Below are 18,850 nucleotides of genomic sequence, written 5' to 3'. Positions count from 1 at the left end.
CACTTAGAAGCTTATTTTATGCACCGAATTTCTTGATAAATAAATAAAGTTAATGGTTAAAAAATGCACTTTAGAATCGATATTTTTATGTGAGGATACTTAAGGATCGAGCCGTCCATCCCTATTAACTGCTTTCATTGATTCAACGTGACTAATAAACACACGACTACGGCAATATATGGTTTATCTGAGTTTGTCTTATTATAATGTTTATTATAATAAAGTATATAATAATGCAATGCTAATCGACATAGCCTTTATCTCTGCTTAGAATACTATGCAATGTGTTGCATGCCTTATTCTGTGTAAGAAGACACATCATCTCACAGAAGGATTTACTTCAAACACTCGACTGACTTTATGAAGTGAGTTTGGAGTAAAACATGTTATTAAATGTGGTATTTTCACGTGCGTTCAGATGGATCAGTATTTACTACACAGAGCCGTAGTTCACTGACAAGCTACGCAAACAGCTTTCATAATCGCAGAATGATTTCTTCGATTTCATAATCGTGCGATTAAATCGTCTGTGATTATGAACGCGATTTTGTGTAGCTTGTCGGTGAACTCTGTGTAGTAAATGCTGCTCCATCTGAAAGCACTGCTAAAAAAAATTCCGTCAATTTTGGAAAATTTAGGTTAACGCGTCCTCTGGTATTTTGGTACCTTGATAAATTGTACATACATAAATAATGAAATTAGGAGGCAACTGGGCTGATTGTCACACTTTTTAGCCCTGACAATATTTCACAGGCTTGATTTATTTTTAAAAGTAAATTTCTGGATAGGGACACACGTTATTGTCTTGACAACAATGGGAACCTGCAATTAAATATCCATTTACTAGATTTTCATTAAACTTGAAACGAAACAGCAAAGATGGAAAAAATAACACGAGATTACATGAAATTGTTAAACTATTATTTTGGCCAACAGAAATTGTAATTAATGAATTATATGTGATTGTAACAGATTAGAAGTATCAGATAGATTAGAAGTATTACTTTGGTTGAGACTTGATTTTGAAGGGCTGACTTAGGGTATTTTCACAAGGTCTCACTCACAAACCTGTGAAACGAACCGTCAACGGGTCGCAGTGAAATCTCAAATTGTTATCATGACTTAGGCTAACTCATATGAGGGATTTGTAATATTTGGGACTTGCAGTGTGTATAAATGTGCGATTGCCTTATTTAAAGCAAAATAAATAATTTCCAATTTCATCGATTTTTCAGTCTTTCCATAGTGTTACATTTATTAAACAATTATAGGTGTAGCATAATTAACAATAAATACGTATTTGATCAATTAAATGAATTTATGACACAACACATGCCAACAGGCCTAGTTAATATATAGCATGTCATATTGGTTTTACTTAAAACCTCAATCCTTTTAGTTACTGACATACAGCCATTGTAACAACTTCCTCATGTGACAACCAGCCCTGATTTCCCATGTAGATTTAATAGACATTTATATGAAGCCATTTTAGTTACACTTTCTGCAGCGAGTCAATATCTAGTTACACAAAAAGCATTTTCCCTCTTAGATATACCTCAAGTCCCATGACAGCCTCCTTGAGGTTTTCATATCCACAGTTTTTGCCTCTGAAACAGCATGCCAGAACACTTAAGGATAATAGTCTATCTGTATTTTTAAATTTCGGTCTTAACCAAGCTAAACAACTGTACCACATAATTTTTCATGTGTCTAAAGTTATTTGTTTTCTTTATTGCATTTATACACTAGATTAATTAACTGTGATTAGATGTGCACAAACTAAAATTTCTAAACTCCTAATTGTGTTACAAAATTAGGAGGAGCCAAGGATTGATGTTCTTATCAACAACGCTGGTCTCTACCAGTGTCCCTACAGTAGGACAGAAGAGGGCAATGAAATGCAGTTGGGAGTGAACCACCTGGGTCACTTCCTTCTGACAAATCTTCTGTTGGACCTCCTGAAGCAGTCGGCTCCCAGCCGTATCGTCATGGTCTCCTCCAAACTCTACAAGTATGGCAGCATCAACTTCGAGGACTTGAACAGCGAACAGAATTACGACAAAGCTTTTTGCTACAGCCAGAGCAAGCTTGCCAACCTACTGTTTACTCGCGAGCTGGCCCGCAGGCTGGATGGTACTGGGGTATCTGTAAATGCCCTCACTCCTGGTATCGTAAGGACCAGATTGGGCCGGCACGTCAACATCCCCCTGCTGATTAAGCCTCTTTTCTTGCTGGTCTCTTGGTTGTTCTTCAAAAGCCCACTGGAGGGTGCTCAGACCCCACTGTACCTGGCATGCTCGCCTGAAGTTGAGGGTGTGTCTGGAAAATGCTTTGCTAATTGCGAAGAAGAACAATTGATGTCTAAAGCCACGGAAGACTATACTGCTAAACGGCTCTGGGACCTGAGTGAGAGCATGGTGGGGCTTAGGAGGTGAGGGGAAGAAGCAGAACCATTCTTCACAAATGTGGCAATTGCAAACCTCGAACATCAGTGCATTGGATTTTTGGGGAGTGTTTTTGGCCAAGTACCCAAGGGACTTACTGGATAAGGGACAGATAATTAAAATGTCCATCTGTTCCCTGTATCTTTGCTGCAGTGTTTTCAGAGATGGCCTCAGGCTTGTGACTCACTCTTCTCTGTGAATGAGAGCCTGAAAGTGTTGAGTTCGACATATCCCTTGAATACAAATGACAGGAGCAACGTGCCCAAGAAACATATGGCTTAGAGCTAACATGAATACAGAATAGCATGTACACCACTGCATATCTCTCGATGTAGATTAACTGGTGATTTGTGACCAAGTTATTACAATACATCAAGATAGTTTAATGTTGTTCAACAATTAATTTGACAGACCTATTCTTCTATGAAGTGAACTAGTCACAATTTAGCCTCCCAGAATATCATCTTCTCATAAGGCTGTGGAATAAACCTGGCAACTCCCACCCTGTGACTAATTTCAAGATGGATTTGAAAATGTTTGTGACATTCCAGTGTCCAAACAAAATCAAAAAGGAAACACATAGGTTGTGGCTCTTCATATAGTGTGGTGTCACTACTCAAACAAAAAAGTGAATCAGCGTAATGGCTGCATAAATTTCATTACCTCCAATATATACCTCTGTGCATTAGCTATTATTAGATAAATTTCATGCGCAGTGGAGCTGTAGGGATTTTACTGGCTACTGTCCTTAATCACACGCACTAACATGAAATGTTTTGAGTGTAAATGCTGCGCTTCTGTTATTCTGTGAAGACTGAATAAATTGAATGCTGGAAAGAAACTCTGTCATTTGTGGAGGAGGACCAAGGTCCTTCCTTTGTATGCTGCCATTCACATACAACAATGAAACATTTCATGCAGGAAACAGAACACCAGATTATAAATTCTTCCCAATACACCTCAGCAGCAAGTCTAGCTCTCCAACAGTGAAGGAAACAAAAAAGGGAGTTAAAGAGACAGACATGGTGCAACTATTGTGCTTTATTAGATATAGAAAGCGAAACAGAGTCATGCATCATTGTGTCAACTGACACAGGATCCCAGCTGATTAAGAAAGAAGAGAGGGATTGAATCGTGAGGTAGAGAGGGCATGAGGGAGGGGCTTACAGCACTGAGGAACAAAAGAGAGAAAACGTCAAAAAGAACAATCACCTCAGAAATTCCATCGCCCAACAAAACACATCAGGAGTTTTAAAAAATGCCCATTGCTTTCAAGATGTACTTGTTTGATGGTGTAATAGATTTAAGTAGTATCAAATCTATTTGAAATAGAAATAGATTAAAGTTTCACTTTAGTTGAGACTTGATCTTGAATGGCTGACTTAGGGTAATATGAATCCATGCAGAGTTTATTCTCAAAAATATTTTCACAAGGTCTCGCCCACAAACCTGTGGAACGATCTGTCAATGGGTCGTTGTGAAATCTCAAATTGTCATCATGACTTAACTTCATTTGAGGCATGTTTAATTGTTTGTAGCTTGTATAATTGTGCTGATTGCCTTATTTATAGCAATATAAATAATTTACAATTATATAGATTTTTGAATCTCTCCATAGTTACATTTATTATACAATTATAGCTATAGCATACTTAACAATAAATACAGCTATTCATAAATTATATAATAAAAGATCAAATTTCTTGTCAAAATTAGCATTTTTTTTACATAGCATGTGCTGTCCATTCACAACCTCTTATGAGCCCAGAAGGCTTTTGGTAAAACAAAGTAAATCTCTTCAGACAAGTTTCCAAAAATTCATAATGCACCTAATGCACTTAAAATACTTTCTCACAAACCACACAGAACCATTAATAAACTGTCAAAATAGGCTATACAAATAGTGCTGAATGATAGAGATTCATATTAACTAGAGACATTAGCAATTTATGTTTGATGTTTAGAAAACACTGTAAGAGATACAGAAATAGAGAGAAAAATGATAAGAGAGCTGATGCACTGAAAATATTCAACAGAAAATCCCATCATGTGTTTGGCTCAAACTGTAGCTTAACATTCAAAACCTACTGACAAAAGAGAGTAACTGAAACCCTGCTCTAAGTTTAGTAAAGTACCGTAGAGCTGTAAAAGAGAGTAACCAGGAAATTCTGCTCTTAGTTTAGTAGAGTACCACAGAGCTGTAAAAGAGAGTAATAAGGAAACTCTGCTCTTAGATTAGCAGAGTATCACAGAGCTGTAAAAGAGAGTAACCAGGAAACTCTGCTCTTAGTTTAGTAGAGTACCACAGAGCTGTAAAAGAGAGTAACCAGGAAACTCTGCTCTTAGTTTAGTAGAGTACCATAGAGCTGTGCCTTGGTGAGACTGTCTTTACGTGACAGCCCTAGTGTGCCAAATTTTTGGTACGGCTGTTGTGGAGGAGGTGGTGGAGTTGTTCCCTGAGGGGACATGCTGTGCCTCTCGGGTTGGTAATGCTGCAGCTCGGCAGCCATCTCCAGAGATCCATGGTCCAGTGACTCATTTGAACTGTTGGGACTTATGTCAACGTACTCTGTTGCCTGGCCCCCGGCTGCCACCCCACCATCCTTGGGGCTGTAGAGGCTGTGCTCCGACTCTTGGCTATCCTCCTTGGAGCGGTACAGGTGAGGTTGGCTTTGCTGCTGCTGTAGGCCTGGACTGCACTCAGGGCTGGGGCTAGAGAAGGGATCTAGTACCCCACCATGATGATGGTATACATCAGTACCCTCCTGGAAGCTACTGTAAAGAGGACCAAGGCGAATTTTTGCAGGCCGGACAGAGAAGTGCTGCTCAGAGAAGCTGTAGGGTGAGGCCCGCCCAGGACTGCGGTATGAGTGGGCACTCAGATCTTCCACACTCAGTTGCCGCCACCGACCAATCAGCTCTTCTTCCTCAGGAGCAAAAGCACTTCCACGCCGACTGTCACCATAAGTGATGCTGGGTGAGGTGGAAGGTGGCAGGGGCTCATAAGGTTCACTGTAACAGGAGGACATTGTTCTACTGTAGATGGGTGAGCTACCATTCTGATGGTGGCTGGACTCAGGCGGTTGAAAAGTGTGGCCCTTGGAAAAGGCGCTTGGACTCTCCCTCTCCCAGGAAGAGTCACTCTTGTGCTCGTATTCACCCCCATCCCTCCAGTCCATGTAAAGGGCTTGGTGGTGTGGAGAAGAGGCAGCACTGCTTGGGGGATCCTGACCCTTGTCCTCTGACCCTCCTCCACTAAAGCTGGAGTAAGAGCTAGAGCCTCCTCCCAGAGAGGTTGTAAACTTTCTTAAGTGGTCCTGGGAGAAGCCGGGCTGCAGGGACATGGATCCTTCTTCTGGGTTGCTATCAGTGGAGTTCTGGGGTTCATACACTGTCCGCTGTCCATGGAGGTCCATGCTGGGTCTGCGCTCTCGTCTCCGTTCATCAGGGCAATAAAGTGCTGTGTCACTACTGTACTGGTCTGATTTGTAAGTAGCTCGGAGGCCAAGGCGCTCCGTGCTACCCACAAGGCTTGTGCCCACAAGGAAGCCCTGGCGTTCCTGGGGTTGTGGGCTGGGTGAGTGAGAGGCTTGACTGCTGCAGACCTCGTCCGGTTTCTCCAGGACCTTAGCAATGACAGAGGCAGGCACTGTGTCGGCATATGGGGAGTGGCAGAGGGAAGAACCCTCCATGTGCAAGCTTACACGCTCCTGAAACTCTGCAGGCAACTGAGAGAGAGTAAAACAGATTTCCATTAGATGGACCAAATGAACAATAGGAGTTGAGAGACTCGCACACTAAGAGAAAAATGTAGGCTCTTATGGAATCCTATTTTGGAGGGATAAGAGGGAATAATAGCTTAGGTGAGGTCAGTATCCTTAAGAGGCAGTAAGAAACATACAAGAAAGAGATCGGTGAATGGAATCAAGGTACCCAGTGAACACGGAAGTACATTTGCAAAGCAGACAGCCAAAGATGTTGTTAAAGGCCAGTATTAAATCTTCAGACAAGTCTGTACTAATGGTCTATGTAAGTACATGGTTTTTAGTATTTCATTTAGCAAAAATTGGTCAGAGGGAAGAACCACCGATTTCATTGCCACTGACACTACACACGGAGTACTTGGCAACAATCCAATATCACAGCTTTTTTTTACCTCTCATTTCTTTCACCATAGCAACGAGAAGAAATTAAATTGCAGCTAATTAGCTAACAGAACATGTCTAATTATAGAAACATAATAAGAGGAGCCAGACGAAGCAAAAACTGTATTCCTTCAAAATCAGTAGGGTTGGTCTCGGTTCAACAAATCCAATTTGATATCTAATTCATACCAATTTGATATCTAAACATCTGTTGACCTTCTGAGTGTAGTTGCTTCTGAGACTTTTTGGGCTGCTTTTAAAGAAATTTTTAAGGTTATTCAGAAACTCGATTTTTCCTTATAACCACGAGACACCTTGTCCAGCTATCTTAATGAATGCTTAGTGCCAAATCTTTGGCATTTTCATATAAAACAATATGCAAGGCTGAATTCCTTGACGACACTGTGTAACCGACACATTGATGTTTCCATTCAAATATATCTGACAAATATGAACAGGTTTTTACAGCAGGCAGCATTCCAACATAAGTCTCTGTTCCAGACATCATGGGAATGGCATAAGGCTTGAAGCAGATTTGAAGAATAAAATGCCAGGTTTATTGGCACACTATAACTTAAACATCATCCCACTTTTACCTTGCCAGAAGAGTCACCCATTCTTAATTGGGACATAACCTCAATATTTATTTAAACATGAACTTGATTTACTATGGTTGACCTAAATATTAGTAGATCCCACTAAATAAAAAGAATCCTGCTTTATGATTTCCTACAGTCTTTCAAAAAAAGTTTACTGGCTAAATTACATTGCACTAAAGGGGATAGTTGAGTTTATTTAGATAAAATATATTTTAAAAAAGAGATTGTGTGGCTATATCCAAATAGGCTATATAAAGACCTTGGAACAGAAGTTGTGCTATAAATAACTATTATCCAACACATTGACAGACCAGGTTGTACATTTTCTGTTATGCTCTTTTGTTATTCATTGTTGTTAAATAGAAATATGCAATTACATTTCAGAATGTATATTTCATTTTTAGATACTCAATATTAGCATTTTCAAAAATTAAACATGTTTTCCTACAGTAGAAAATGCGTGGCTTGCTTAAACCATTTTTACCTGTGGGAAGTAAACTCAGCTCATACGGGGTACAGTAGCCTACCATAGAAGCAATAATGGTAATGTTATGTTATTTTATTTTTTGCCTGTTAGCATCCCTTGTTATGTGAATGTTTCTAAAATAAGGAAACTTACCTTATTTTTATCTGTCATGAAAGAATGCTAAGATGGTCCATTATAACGGCGAAGTACTTTTTTTTTCTTAAAATTTTTTTGTGCTTTTGTTTTAATTTAAAGATGTATTCCTGTCTTTTTGAAATATGCTCTGTTCAAGCTCAGGAATTAAATTGATTACAATCATTCAATTGTAAGTACATTTATTAATTATAATGAATCGACACAATATCAAGAAAATGAACAGGATAGAACCTAACAGGATGGAAAAGTTTTTGAAAATGTCTACCAGTTAACGAGAAAGAAACATTCTTATAAAATCATGGTTAATTAAAAAATATGTTGCCTAGAGAAAGGAACTAACAGGTTTTTCATGTCACAAATTACTGCATACTGCAGCACCCATAAACAAAACAATAATGACAACATCTACTCAGCAAGGTTTGTGTGCCAACTTACCTCAGATAACTGGGCTCTGTAATGTGACTTATTACACTGCAAGAGCTGTGCAGCCAGGTTACAGTCCTTTCTGTACAATTCCTATTGAGAGTGGTAGAAAAGGAACATTAGGTAACGAAAAGCAAATACACCGTCCTCTAAAAGACCTCCATTAAGCCTCAGTGTGTAAAAGAAATCACATTGTCATTATATCTCTTACATTGTCCTCGCTCAGTTTCTCAATGGTCATCTTAGCTTCCATGAGATGATTGTTAAGGACGATGATTTCTCTGCTAAGAGCCCGTTTCTCATCATCATGGTGCTGTGACTGGATTAAAAGGAGCACATTTTCAGAAAAAACCTATGCGATATGCATTTGCAATGATATAGGCCCTAAAAGACCACCAGTATGAATATAGACACTTTCACACTGGGAGAAGTCGGTGCACGTTTTCAGTCATTCTAGGATACTCCTGCAGCAGATGGGAATTAATTGGCATACTGAAAGGAACATCAATAGAAGGCTGATATCAGATGGTTTTCTTTTCATACCTGAACCCATAACCTTCAGGGTCATCACTGACGTCTTTATGGGTGCACTCTGTTGCTAAAAAATGTGTTTACTATAACAAGCTCAGAGTAAACCCTGAGGGGTGGATCCTAATACAGACATGTAATGGTCATACAATGTACTGCAGCAGGTAGGCTAATTATAATTTAATTGTTTCGAACTTCAAATTAACAAACAGGCTGTGATACAGATTTTGTGAGCATAATAGACTCACTATCACACTGTCATGTGAAGGCGGACAGGCTGTTGTAATGGACTATAATTAACGTCAGGCGCACCAGTGGCATTGTATTGATATTCAAATAAGACTCTGCATTCAGCGCTATTGTACATGTTTAACACATTCCCTAATATGCCACACCAGAAAACACGTACACACATGGAAAGAAGTGTGGACAGCGATGTAAACACTTTCATTCGAAAACCCATTTAAACGGGAAAACACTTAAAGAGGGAGATGAGTACTCAAACACATACGCGAACAAAAGCATTCGCACATTAAAACAAAAAGCAGTGTGTGTGCGTTCACCCATACACTTCTTTTATAATTTGTTCTTTTTTTAGTGTGTGGCCAATGTGTGCACTCACATTTCGGTGGATTTTATCCTCTAAGTCCTGGTTGATCCTCTGCAGTGCTGAGTAACTGCTCTGTATTCTGTGGGAAACACATGAACAAAATGTCTATTTTTCAAATCCAGCAGGCACAGGAAGGTCTTAAATGCCTTCCGTATTTCCTTAGACACATCTGTTCGATAATCAAATGTCGGTTGCCAAAACTCTCACCACCTGTTCATCTTCCACATCATATTATGGTATCCGTTGCGGCATCAATTCATAACATTTATTTGACTATGGACCGAGGAGCCCAACACATGGCCAAGCTATAACTGTATAACTGACTCCTACACACTTGGCATTGGCCAAGTGAAGTGAAACAATCTGTGTCCCAATACAGAGGAACACAGTGCCCTTACCATCCATCCACAATATTAGGCAAGGTTAGAAACAGTGCATCCCAAATTGTAGTATGTTTAAATATTAGGGCAAAAACACCTTTTTAAATGGAATAAAAGGACCATAAGGGCAGCTGCCACAAAAAAATTAAAAAGTATATGATGTGAAGACACGATCACCATCTCCGTCTGCCATAAAGCTCAGATCCTGTCTGCAGTCTGTGCACAAATTCTATTTCCTTAGACACATCTGTTCGATAATCAAATGTCGGTTGCCAAAACTCACCACCTGTTCATCTTCCACATCATATTATGGTATTCATTGCGGCATCAATTCATAACATTTATTTGACTATGGACCGAGGAGCCCAACACATGGCCAAGCTATAACTGTATAACTGACTCCTACACACTTGGCATTGGCCAAGTGAAGTGAAACAATCTGTGTCCCAATACAGAGGAACACAGTGCCCTTACCATCCATCCACAATATTAGGCAAGGTTAGAAACAGTGCATCCCAAATTGTAGTATGTTTAAATATTAGGGCAAAAACACCTTTTTAAATGGAATAAAAGGACCATAAGGGCAGCTGCCACAAAAAAATTAAAAAGTATATGATGTGAAGACACGATCACCATCTCCGTCTGCCATAAAGCTCAGATCCTGTCTGCAGTCTGTGCACAAATTCAAAAATTGCCTGACGTCAGCTTTGGTTGTGATATGCCATTGGCTCTTGTGTGTCTCTTGACCGATTGTGCCATGCTAATGTTCAGGAGGATCTTTTTGAATGAGATGTGAGCGTTTTGATGGATCATTTTGAACGATTAAAACGATTTACTCTGTTCTTCACAAAGATATTGTATGGCTTCAGAAGACTTGGAATGCAACACAACTTGTTTTTAATACAAACCCGATTCCAAAAGAGTTGGGACACTGTACAAATTGTGAATAAAAACAGAATGCAATGATGTGGAAGTTTCAAATTTCAATATTTTATTCAGAATACAACATAGATGACATATCAAATGTTTAAACTGAGAAAATGTATAATTTTAAGGGAAAAATAAGTTGATTTTAAATGTCATGGCATCAACTCATCTCAAAAGTTGGGACAAGCCCATGTTTACCACTGTGTGGTGAGGGCTATGTCACTATTTTTGTTCTCCGTTATGTTTTAATTCTGTTAACAAAGTAGAAGACATAAATTTGTAAATGTATGGAATGAACAATATAGATTACACTACATGTTAGCTTGTGTATTTTGCTCAAGTCCATTTCCTACTAGAAAGAAAATATGCTTCTAACCACAGGTTGAGAGCTGTAGCTCCAACCACACAATTTTGTAATGCTGTTTGCGAATGTTCGTTGGAAGTATAGATTTGGAAAACTATGTTGGTAATAATGGAACTTTTGACCATAGTTGGCTAATGATGCTTTTGGGAAACCTGACAGCTGCAAAAAATATCCCTATACAATAACTGTGCGGCCATCATGTTTTACTGTTTACTAACTTCTTTACAAGAAGACTTGCAACCTACAAAAAAAATGTTTTTGATTATTGCCTACTATATAAGAAGTAGGCATATTTGGACACTTTGTGAATACTTTGTGTTTTGACTATTGTAAACCCATTCTATGAGAGGAACATACAATCAAATTCAAAATCAGGTGGGGTGCAAATACTTTTTACACTACTGTATTAACCTTAAGTTTGAGTAATTTTAATGGGGATGAATTTGGATAGATGTTAGCTAAGGATGCACGATACTATCGGAACGATATCAGAATTGGCCGATAATGGCTTAAAATGTAAACATCAGCACTGGCCCGGAATGAAAAATTATGCAGATATGCCTTGCCGATGAGACGAATATCTTGCATATGCTCAGGGTGTGCTGCTAGCAATACGTATGAGGGCTATATGTCACTATTTTTGTTCTCCGTTATTTAGCTGTATTTTGCGGCTTCCCTTACATCACTCCAGGTTCCCCCGTAGTAGTATAGCAAATACATGCGTATGCAAATTTCAGAAATTATGTTTTAATTCTGTTAACAAAGTAGAAGACATAAATGTGTAAATGTATGGAATGAACAATATAGATTACACTACATGTTAGCTTGTGTATTTTGCTCAAGTCCATTTCCTACTAGAAAAAAAATATGCTTCTAACCACAGGTTGAGAGCTGTAGCTCCAACCACACAATTTTGTAATGCTGTTTGCGAATGTTCGTTGGAAGTATAGATTTGGAAAACTATGTTGGTAATAATGGAACTTTTGACCATAGTTGGCTAATGATGCTTTTGGGAAACACCCCTGACAGCTGCAAAAAATATCCCTATACAATAACTGTGCGGCCATCATGTTTTACTGTTTACTAACTTCTTTACAAGAAGACTTGCAACCTACAAAAAAAAAAATTTTGATTATTGCCTACTATATAAGAAGTAGGCATATTTGGACACTTTGTGAATACTCTGTGTTTTGACTATTATAAACCCATACTATGAGAGGAACATACAATCAAATTCAAAATCAGGTGGGGTGCAAATACCTTTTACACTACTGTATTAACCTTAAGTTTGAGTCATTTTAATGGGGATGAATTTGGATAGATGTTAGCTAAGGATGCACGATACTATCGGAACGATATCAGAATTGGCCGATAATAGCTTAAAATGTAAACATCAGCACTGGCCCGGAATGAAAAATTATGCAGATATGCCTTGCCGATAAGACGAATATCTTGCATATGCTCAGGGTGTGCTGCTAGCAATACGTCAGCAGTGTGGTCATTGTTGAAGCAAACTTTTGCCTGAATGGTAATTAGATTCACTGTTTTGGATAGCTGCATTTAATCTGAGAATGCACGTAAAGAATGACGCGTCTTTTGTACGATAGTCAACAGTCACTAGTGCGTGCCGTGGCAGCCTCCCCCGGGTCCTAAAATCTGTGTGTATTCAATCCGAAAGGGGTTGCTGTTGGCCTACTTGTAATAAAATGAAAGTAAAATACACTAATAATAACATTTAGATTGTGTTTCTGATTAAATAAAGCAGTATTGATGATCACGAGTATGCTTTGATTTTAAAGGTCAAAAGCTATAGCTTACATAAATAAAAATCACAAATATGACACTTGTAAATTAAATAATTTTATATACAGATTTACTCCTAATGTGTAATTAGTTGTTTTTCCCCCAAACGAATTATGACACTTAAATAAAAAGAGATCTAAAGATTTTCAGCATTTTTACAACTCTTTTGCTTTAGACCATCTACAAATGTTAAATCTTCCAATAAAATGTTAAGGTTACCACTGCATTTGTCTGAAAAAAAAAATCGACATTGGCCAAAATTAGTTAAAAAATATCAGCCTATACCGGCAAAAATCCAGTATCATGCTTCCCTAATGTCTTTTGCAACAACAGCAGGTACATACTTAAAGAGCATAGTATAAGTAGGCAAATTGAGAGCCAAGTTGATAAATTATTCAGTTAGTAGTTACCATATGTAAAATTATTTTAGTCTGCACATGAACTAGTGAATTAAAAATAAACATGATAATATAAACCTGAAGAAGAAATAGTAAAAACTAGGGCTGTCAAGTGATTAAAAGATGAATTGCACAGATTTCTGTAAATAATTCTGAATAATTGCACATAACTTTGAACACAAAGTCATTTTTAGTTTGCAAGTGAACTAGTGAATTAAAATAAACCAAAATTCTCAAATTGAAATTGGAAAAAAAATTGGACTTATTTCTGAAAATAATTGTATATTGCACAAAAATGTAAATATTGAAAATAATTGTAATTTGCAAGTTAACTAGTTAATTTAAAATTCATAAAATGAAATAGTAAAAACTAGGGCTATCAATTGATAAAAAAAATTATTAGCACATATTTCTGTAAATAATTGTGAATAATTACTAGGGTTGCAAAGGGGTGGAACATTTCCGGAAACCTTCCAAAAATCCCTGGAATATTCCAAACAATCCTGGAAAGTTTCCAAAATTTACTGGAAAATGTCCACCTAATGTCCACCTTTTTGCAAGCCTAATAATTACTCATAACATTAAAATTTGAAATCTTAAATATATTTTCACATCTCAATATTTATGTATTTTATACAGTATTGGAAGGCTGGTGCTAGCTGTCAAAATGTTTTCTCCAGTCGATATTTTTCTTGGCGGCTTGCCGCTTTTTTTCTTTTTTAACAAGAACAGTTCAACCTTTCAGCTATAATATACCTTCATTATATAATTCATATCCCTTTTTCCTTTTTTTTAATATATGCCAGTTTGTACTATTATTTCAAAACGTAACAATTACTAAGAAATATGTGACAATTAGCCTGCTCTTTTCTACATAAGAATTTCGCCATATGAAGTAGATGAGATTTAGACGAGTCTGTGTCTACACTGTTCATAGTCTGTATATGACACTGCGTGATTTGTTCCAAGTGTTAGTTTGTATATTGGTTTAGTAATTTCTTTAAACAGCCCTATTTAGCAAAACAATACTACATCCATAGTCACAAGTGGATTGGAGAGCAGATGAGTATGGTCCTGTATGTGTGTACAATAGCACATTCATTGGTTAACACTTGTAGCAACAGCACTCATGATGGTCAATCTGTCATAGTTCAGCACTCGATGGAGATGCACATGGTTGATGGGATGACTGTGGTGGGCGGACGACAGGGTTAAGAGAGCATCTTACCTCTTTTTCTGATGTTTACAACCATTTCGAGAGGTTTTAAGGGCTGTTTTCCCAATGTATATCTTTTTCATGGTTTTTCGCAGTAGGCCACCTCTCATGAAGGTCTGTGTATAAATTCTCTGCTCCCTAACAGGGATTCCACTTATTCCTGTTTGAGTCTGAGGTTACGTTTCCCATGCAGCCCTGACAGACCGCTGGAGATCCTGCCAACAGAGCAAAGAGAGTGGCGGGTGGCGCTTGCAATCATATTACAAAATACTAGTGACAGCAATTAAGAAAGTGTCATCAAACTTGCGATTCATCTCGAAGCTTCATGCATGAAACTGTCACGGCAAGAATGAGCGCGCGGCGACAGGCGTAATTAACCTCTTTGGGCCGATGCCTCTGTGCTGATGTTTCGGTTTGACTGGAGGTCCCTCGCACAGGTATGATCGTGAGCGGCGAGATTAATTAAGGTAGGAAAGCGATGAGACAGCTTGCGACTTCATCAAAAACATTAACATGCAGAACCTTACGTGTGCGTATATGCGCCTAGATAATCTATAGAGTACTGCAGTTTGGAGAATATTTATACCACACACTTACGGCAACTTTTCCACTAATAGGGTTCGAAACAAGGCCCGAAACTCTTCAAAAGTTTGAAAGGAGGTGCTTAAAGTTCAGAAATGGATTGTCAGCCTCACTACATTTTATACTAGCTACTGAATATTTATTTTAGATGAGGTTTGCAATATTTGTTTAATTTGTTACCAAGATTTGGAACATGCTAAATTTGTTATTTTCTTGAAAGAAGTATCTTATGCTGAGCAAGGCTGTATTTATTTAATTGAATATACAGTAAGAGTAATATCTCTTTCAGTGTTACATGATCGTTCAGATATCATTCTAATATGCTGATTTGGTGCTCGGCATATCATGTTGAAAACATTGAGCACATTAGAATGATTTCTGAAGGATTGTGTGTCACAATGAAGACTGGAGTAGTGATGCTATTTTTAAACTGTAATAATATTACATAATTGTGCTGTATTATACTGTATTTCAAAGATGAGAACATTGAATGAGATTATTCACTTCCACCATGTATGGGTCCAAATGGTTTTAAATCTTGTTTGTCACAATTAAAAGGATTTTGCTCTAATTGGGGAAATACGAAATGCGAGGAACGGCAAAACATTTTTGGACAATTAACATGAGTGAATAAATATATTTTTTAATAAAATGAATTACATATCAACAGAACATGTGAAGGTCAATGCATTGTTGTATCATTTATGTGGATTATTTTAATCATTTTAATTTTAAAGGCACCACTACTCTAAGAGTGATGTGGCAAAAACATTTTTATAAAACAATAATAATAATAATAGTAATGGGAATTATCATTTTGCAATCCCAAGCACTTTACAACAAAGTTACATTATACATTAACATGCACAACATTCTAAATTAGGTATCATGAATTATTTCATGTCTTTTTCACATATTTGTTCATTTTGATTAACATTCATTTTTAAATATACAAGAATATTATGTGGTGTGCAACAAGATAAAATCAGAAATTTGATGACATTTACAGTGTTTTTTAAATTTTGTCCCCAAAACGTAGGGTTTACCAGGACCACACACACACACACACATTTTTGCCTCCAATGCTTTAAAAATTTAATAATGGCATTTATTAAACCCTATTCATGGAAAGTGCCTTGTGCATTTTTTTACTTGTCTGTTTTTATTTTTGCACAAATACTTGCACTGAAATACATCATTTTTCCTGTCTTCCTGTCTCCTATTTCCATCCAGTCCATCAGGTGAGGAAGAAGAGATTTTTGTGACAATTGATTATGCATTTCTCTTTCCCCCACCTCTGACTCATCGCACACTCATTTTTTTCTCTCTCCCGTCTGAATCACCGCAGGGTGTCAATATAACACACCTCCCTAAATCCTCACCCACGAACATTTACCACATCACGAGGGGCAATCTTATATCACGGGGGGCTGCATTGGCTGCATTTGATCTTTCGGAAAGAGCAGCTGACATTTTAGAGGCGCGAGGGAGGGAATGAAAGACAAGTGGAGCTGGAAGATTAGAGGGGCAGGAGTGAGACGGAAGAAAGGAATGAGCAACAGAAAAATGAGACTTTGTATTCTGCGCCTCTCAACGCCAAGACGTTATCTCCCAGAAAACCCCCTCATCGTATGCGCACACATAACTGCACTGACATACATCCCATGATGCACCACACATACACTCGTGGACCGACAAACACCTCACAGAGTCTGTGGATCAACTAAACAACATGGAATCAAATTGGACGAGGGTTGCCAGGTCTGCGTAACAAATCCAATCCAATTGTTAAAAAAAATTATCCCAATCGCATTTCGGGTCAAAAGGGGAGATGGGGGATCACTGAAAGACATATACAGAGTATAAAAGTCGCCCAAATACCATAGACTTGGCAACACTGCGATGAACCAAACTTACATCTGGATCTCATGATAACATGAGATCTAGACGCTGCACATACTAGGCACTTCAGATCAAAGCCTCAGCGGTCTAACAGCGCTCGTCAATGTCAAAATGACTGAGATGGCAAATCAAATCAAATTAGGCAGGGTTTACTGTTCACAGAAGCAGAGCGCGAAGCGTCAGTTTAACGCTCAGTTTAAGTCAACTTTTAACGATACTTTTTACAATATAAATGTTAAATGACCGACAGCTATATCCAGTGATGCAAACTACTCAAATTTTTTTCTATTTTCAAATATGGCCATTTTGAGAGAGAGAGAGAGATGTGTAATTGTTTGCATCTGTGGCCATGTCCACATGTACACGGGTATTTTTATAAACTGAGTTTTTCCTTCTTCCGTTTTAAAAAAAATCTCCATCCACATGAAAACGCAAACGCATGCTGTGAAGCACTGTCAAGAGCATGCCAAACCAACAGGTGGCGATATAATCTCAACCGTAAAGCCATGTTGGCCAATCAGAAGCCTGAAAAAGTTTCCAGTAGGTCAGAGATAACAGCGCAGGCGCCTGACGTCACAGGCCAAAAACTCTGGTTTCGCTGTCTACACGACAACACTGCAACCGGAGTTTTTGAAAATCTTCACCCTGGCAGGCGTTTTCAAAAATGTTCGGTTTCAGTGAACTGGTGCTGCGATTGCGTGTGGACGAACGGCCTAACCGCGTAGAAAAAGCTGTGGTTTTAAAAATAACCGCGTTCGTGTGGACAGGGCGTGTGTCTCTCTCTACAAACAATGAAGCTGAGTTTAGTTACTTAAAAGACAGCGATTTTACCCCCCTCGTTGCTGAAAAATATAATGTAGCGATTCAGTATCGATTAATAAAAGTCACTTGGCAGAGCTGACAACTTGTTTATGAGCTTCTGAATGTTAATTTTTGCACAGCGCGATCTCAGATCTGTGTGTGAGTGATGTGTGTGTATGTGTGTGTGCAGGGCCGTTTCTAGGCATAGGCGAGCTAGGCGGTTGCCTAGGGTGCTACCAGCTGAAGGGGCGCCAATGAGCGCACGTACTGGCACTTTTAGCAGGGTTGTGATAAAGAGTGGCACGGTCACCCTGAAATATGACTGCCGCCCCCACTGGATCCCCTAGAGATCCAGTGTCAATCTGACGATGCCTGTATGCCACTAGACCAGAGTGCTGTCAATTGCTGCCTGATTGTTGCATGCAAAGTTTGCATTTGGAGCGCTCAACAACGCCATTAGATCAGTGGGCTCTGTCAGTGCTTTGGCAAGGTAACACCTTTTTGTGCCATGCAATAAAGCTAAGTTCAAAGGCCAATTTAAAATATTGGTACAGTAAATAAAGTGCACAAAATCAGTATTTTGTTTAGGCAGTATTTGTGGCACTTTTGTGGCACATTTGTCCAAATATTTGTGGCAGATTTGTCCAAAAGGTGTGCGTTTTTTGCGCCAATGCATTGTTAAAGGATCAGCGTGTCATGTAATATTCCCATATAAACTTTAACATCCAATTAAAAAATATTTGTATAGTAAAATTCCCTAATTCACGAGTTCAATACATCCTTTATTAGACTGCTTTGTCGAGTTAAATGCATCTTTACGGAGGTGTCGAAATGCTGAATCAATTCATTCACTTCCAACAGTGCTTAATGGGAGCAGCGTCATAGAGGGCAGAGCGTCACGTTATTTAAAAGGGATGTTAACGTGTTAACGAGTAGCAAATGATTAAGTAGCTTCACTGGTTACTTTTATGCCACTGATAAAGCTTTTATATGTAGTTTGGGGTAACAAAGGGGTTTTATAGACCCTGTGTGTGTATAATAATGCAATAACTGACACTTTAAATCAATGTTTCAAGAAACAACAAAAAAATTTAACAAAAAAC

The 18,850-nt window shown here is 38.3% G+C and overlaps 2 protein-coding genes across 2 annotated transcripts in view; one reads left to right on the top strand and one right to left on the bottom strand.

Annotated features, from left to right (window-relative positions):
• Positions 1 to 3,300, top strand: part of LOC107582098 (retinol dehydrogenase 14-like) — an 8,883-nt gene extending 5,583 nt beyond the window's left edge. Inside the window, exon 2 of the mRNA XM_016267835.1 lies at positions 1,821 to 3,300. Coding sequence (XP_016123321.1) covers positions 1,821 to 2,438 — 618 coding nt within the window. The 3' untranslated portion in view covers positions 2,439 to 3,300. The remainder of the gene's footprint in view (positions 1 to 1,820) is intronic.
• Positions 3,301 to 3,317: 17 nt separating this feature from the next.
• LOC107582143 (brain-enriched guanylate kinase-associated protein-like) overlaps positions 3,318 to 18,850 on the bottom strand; it is a 21,158-nt gene continuing 5,625 nt past the window's right edge. The window contains exons 2-7 of the mRNA XM_016267872.1: positions 14,475 to 14,677; positions 13,134 to 13,191; positions 9,387 to 9,479; positions 8,448 to 8,555; positions 8,249 to 8,329; positions 3,318 to 6,175 (exon numbers count right to left, since the gene is read on the bottom strand). Of these exons, the coding sequence (XP_016123358.1) occupies positions 4,790 to 6,175; positions 8,249 to 8,329; positions 8,448 to 8,555; positions 9,387 to 9,479; positions 13,134 to 13,191; positions 14,475 to 14,572 (1,824 nt within the window). The 5' untranslated portion in view covers positions 14,573 to 14,677 and the 3' untranslated portion in view covers positions 3,318 to 4,789. The remainder of the gene's footprint in view (positions 6,176 to 8,248; positions 8,330 to 8,447; positions 8,556 to 9,386; positions 9,480 to 13,133; positions 13,192 to 14,474; positions 14,678 to 18,850) is intronic.

This window comes from Sinocyclocheilus grahami, unplaced genomic scaffold (genome assembly GCF_001515645.1).
Source record: "Sinocyclocheilus grahami isolate Dianchi unplaced genomic scaffold, SAMN03320097.WGS_v1.1 scaffold40.1, whole genome shotgun sequence".
NCBI classification, from domain to species: domain Eukaryota; kingdom Metazoa; phylum Chordata; class Actinopteri; order Cypriniformes; family Cyprinidae; genus Sinocyclocheilus; species Sinocyclocheilus grahami.
The sequence above is the reverse complement of the archived record's forward strand: the minus strand, read 5'-3'. Positions and strand labels throughout refer to the sequence as shown.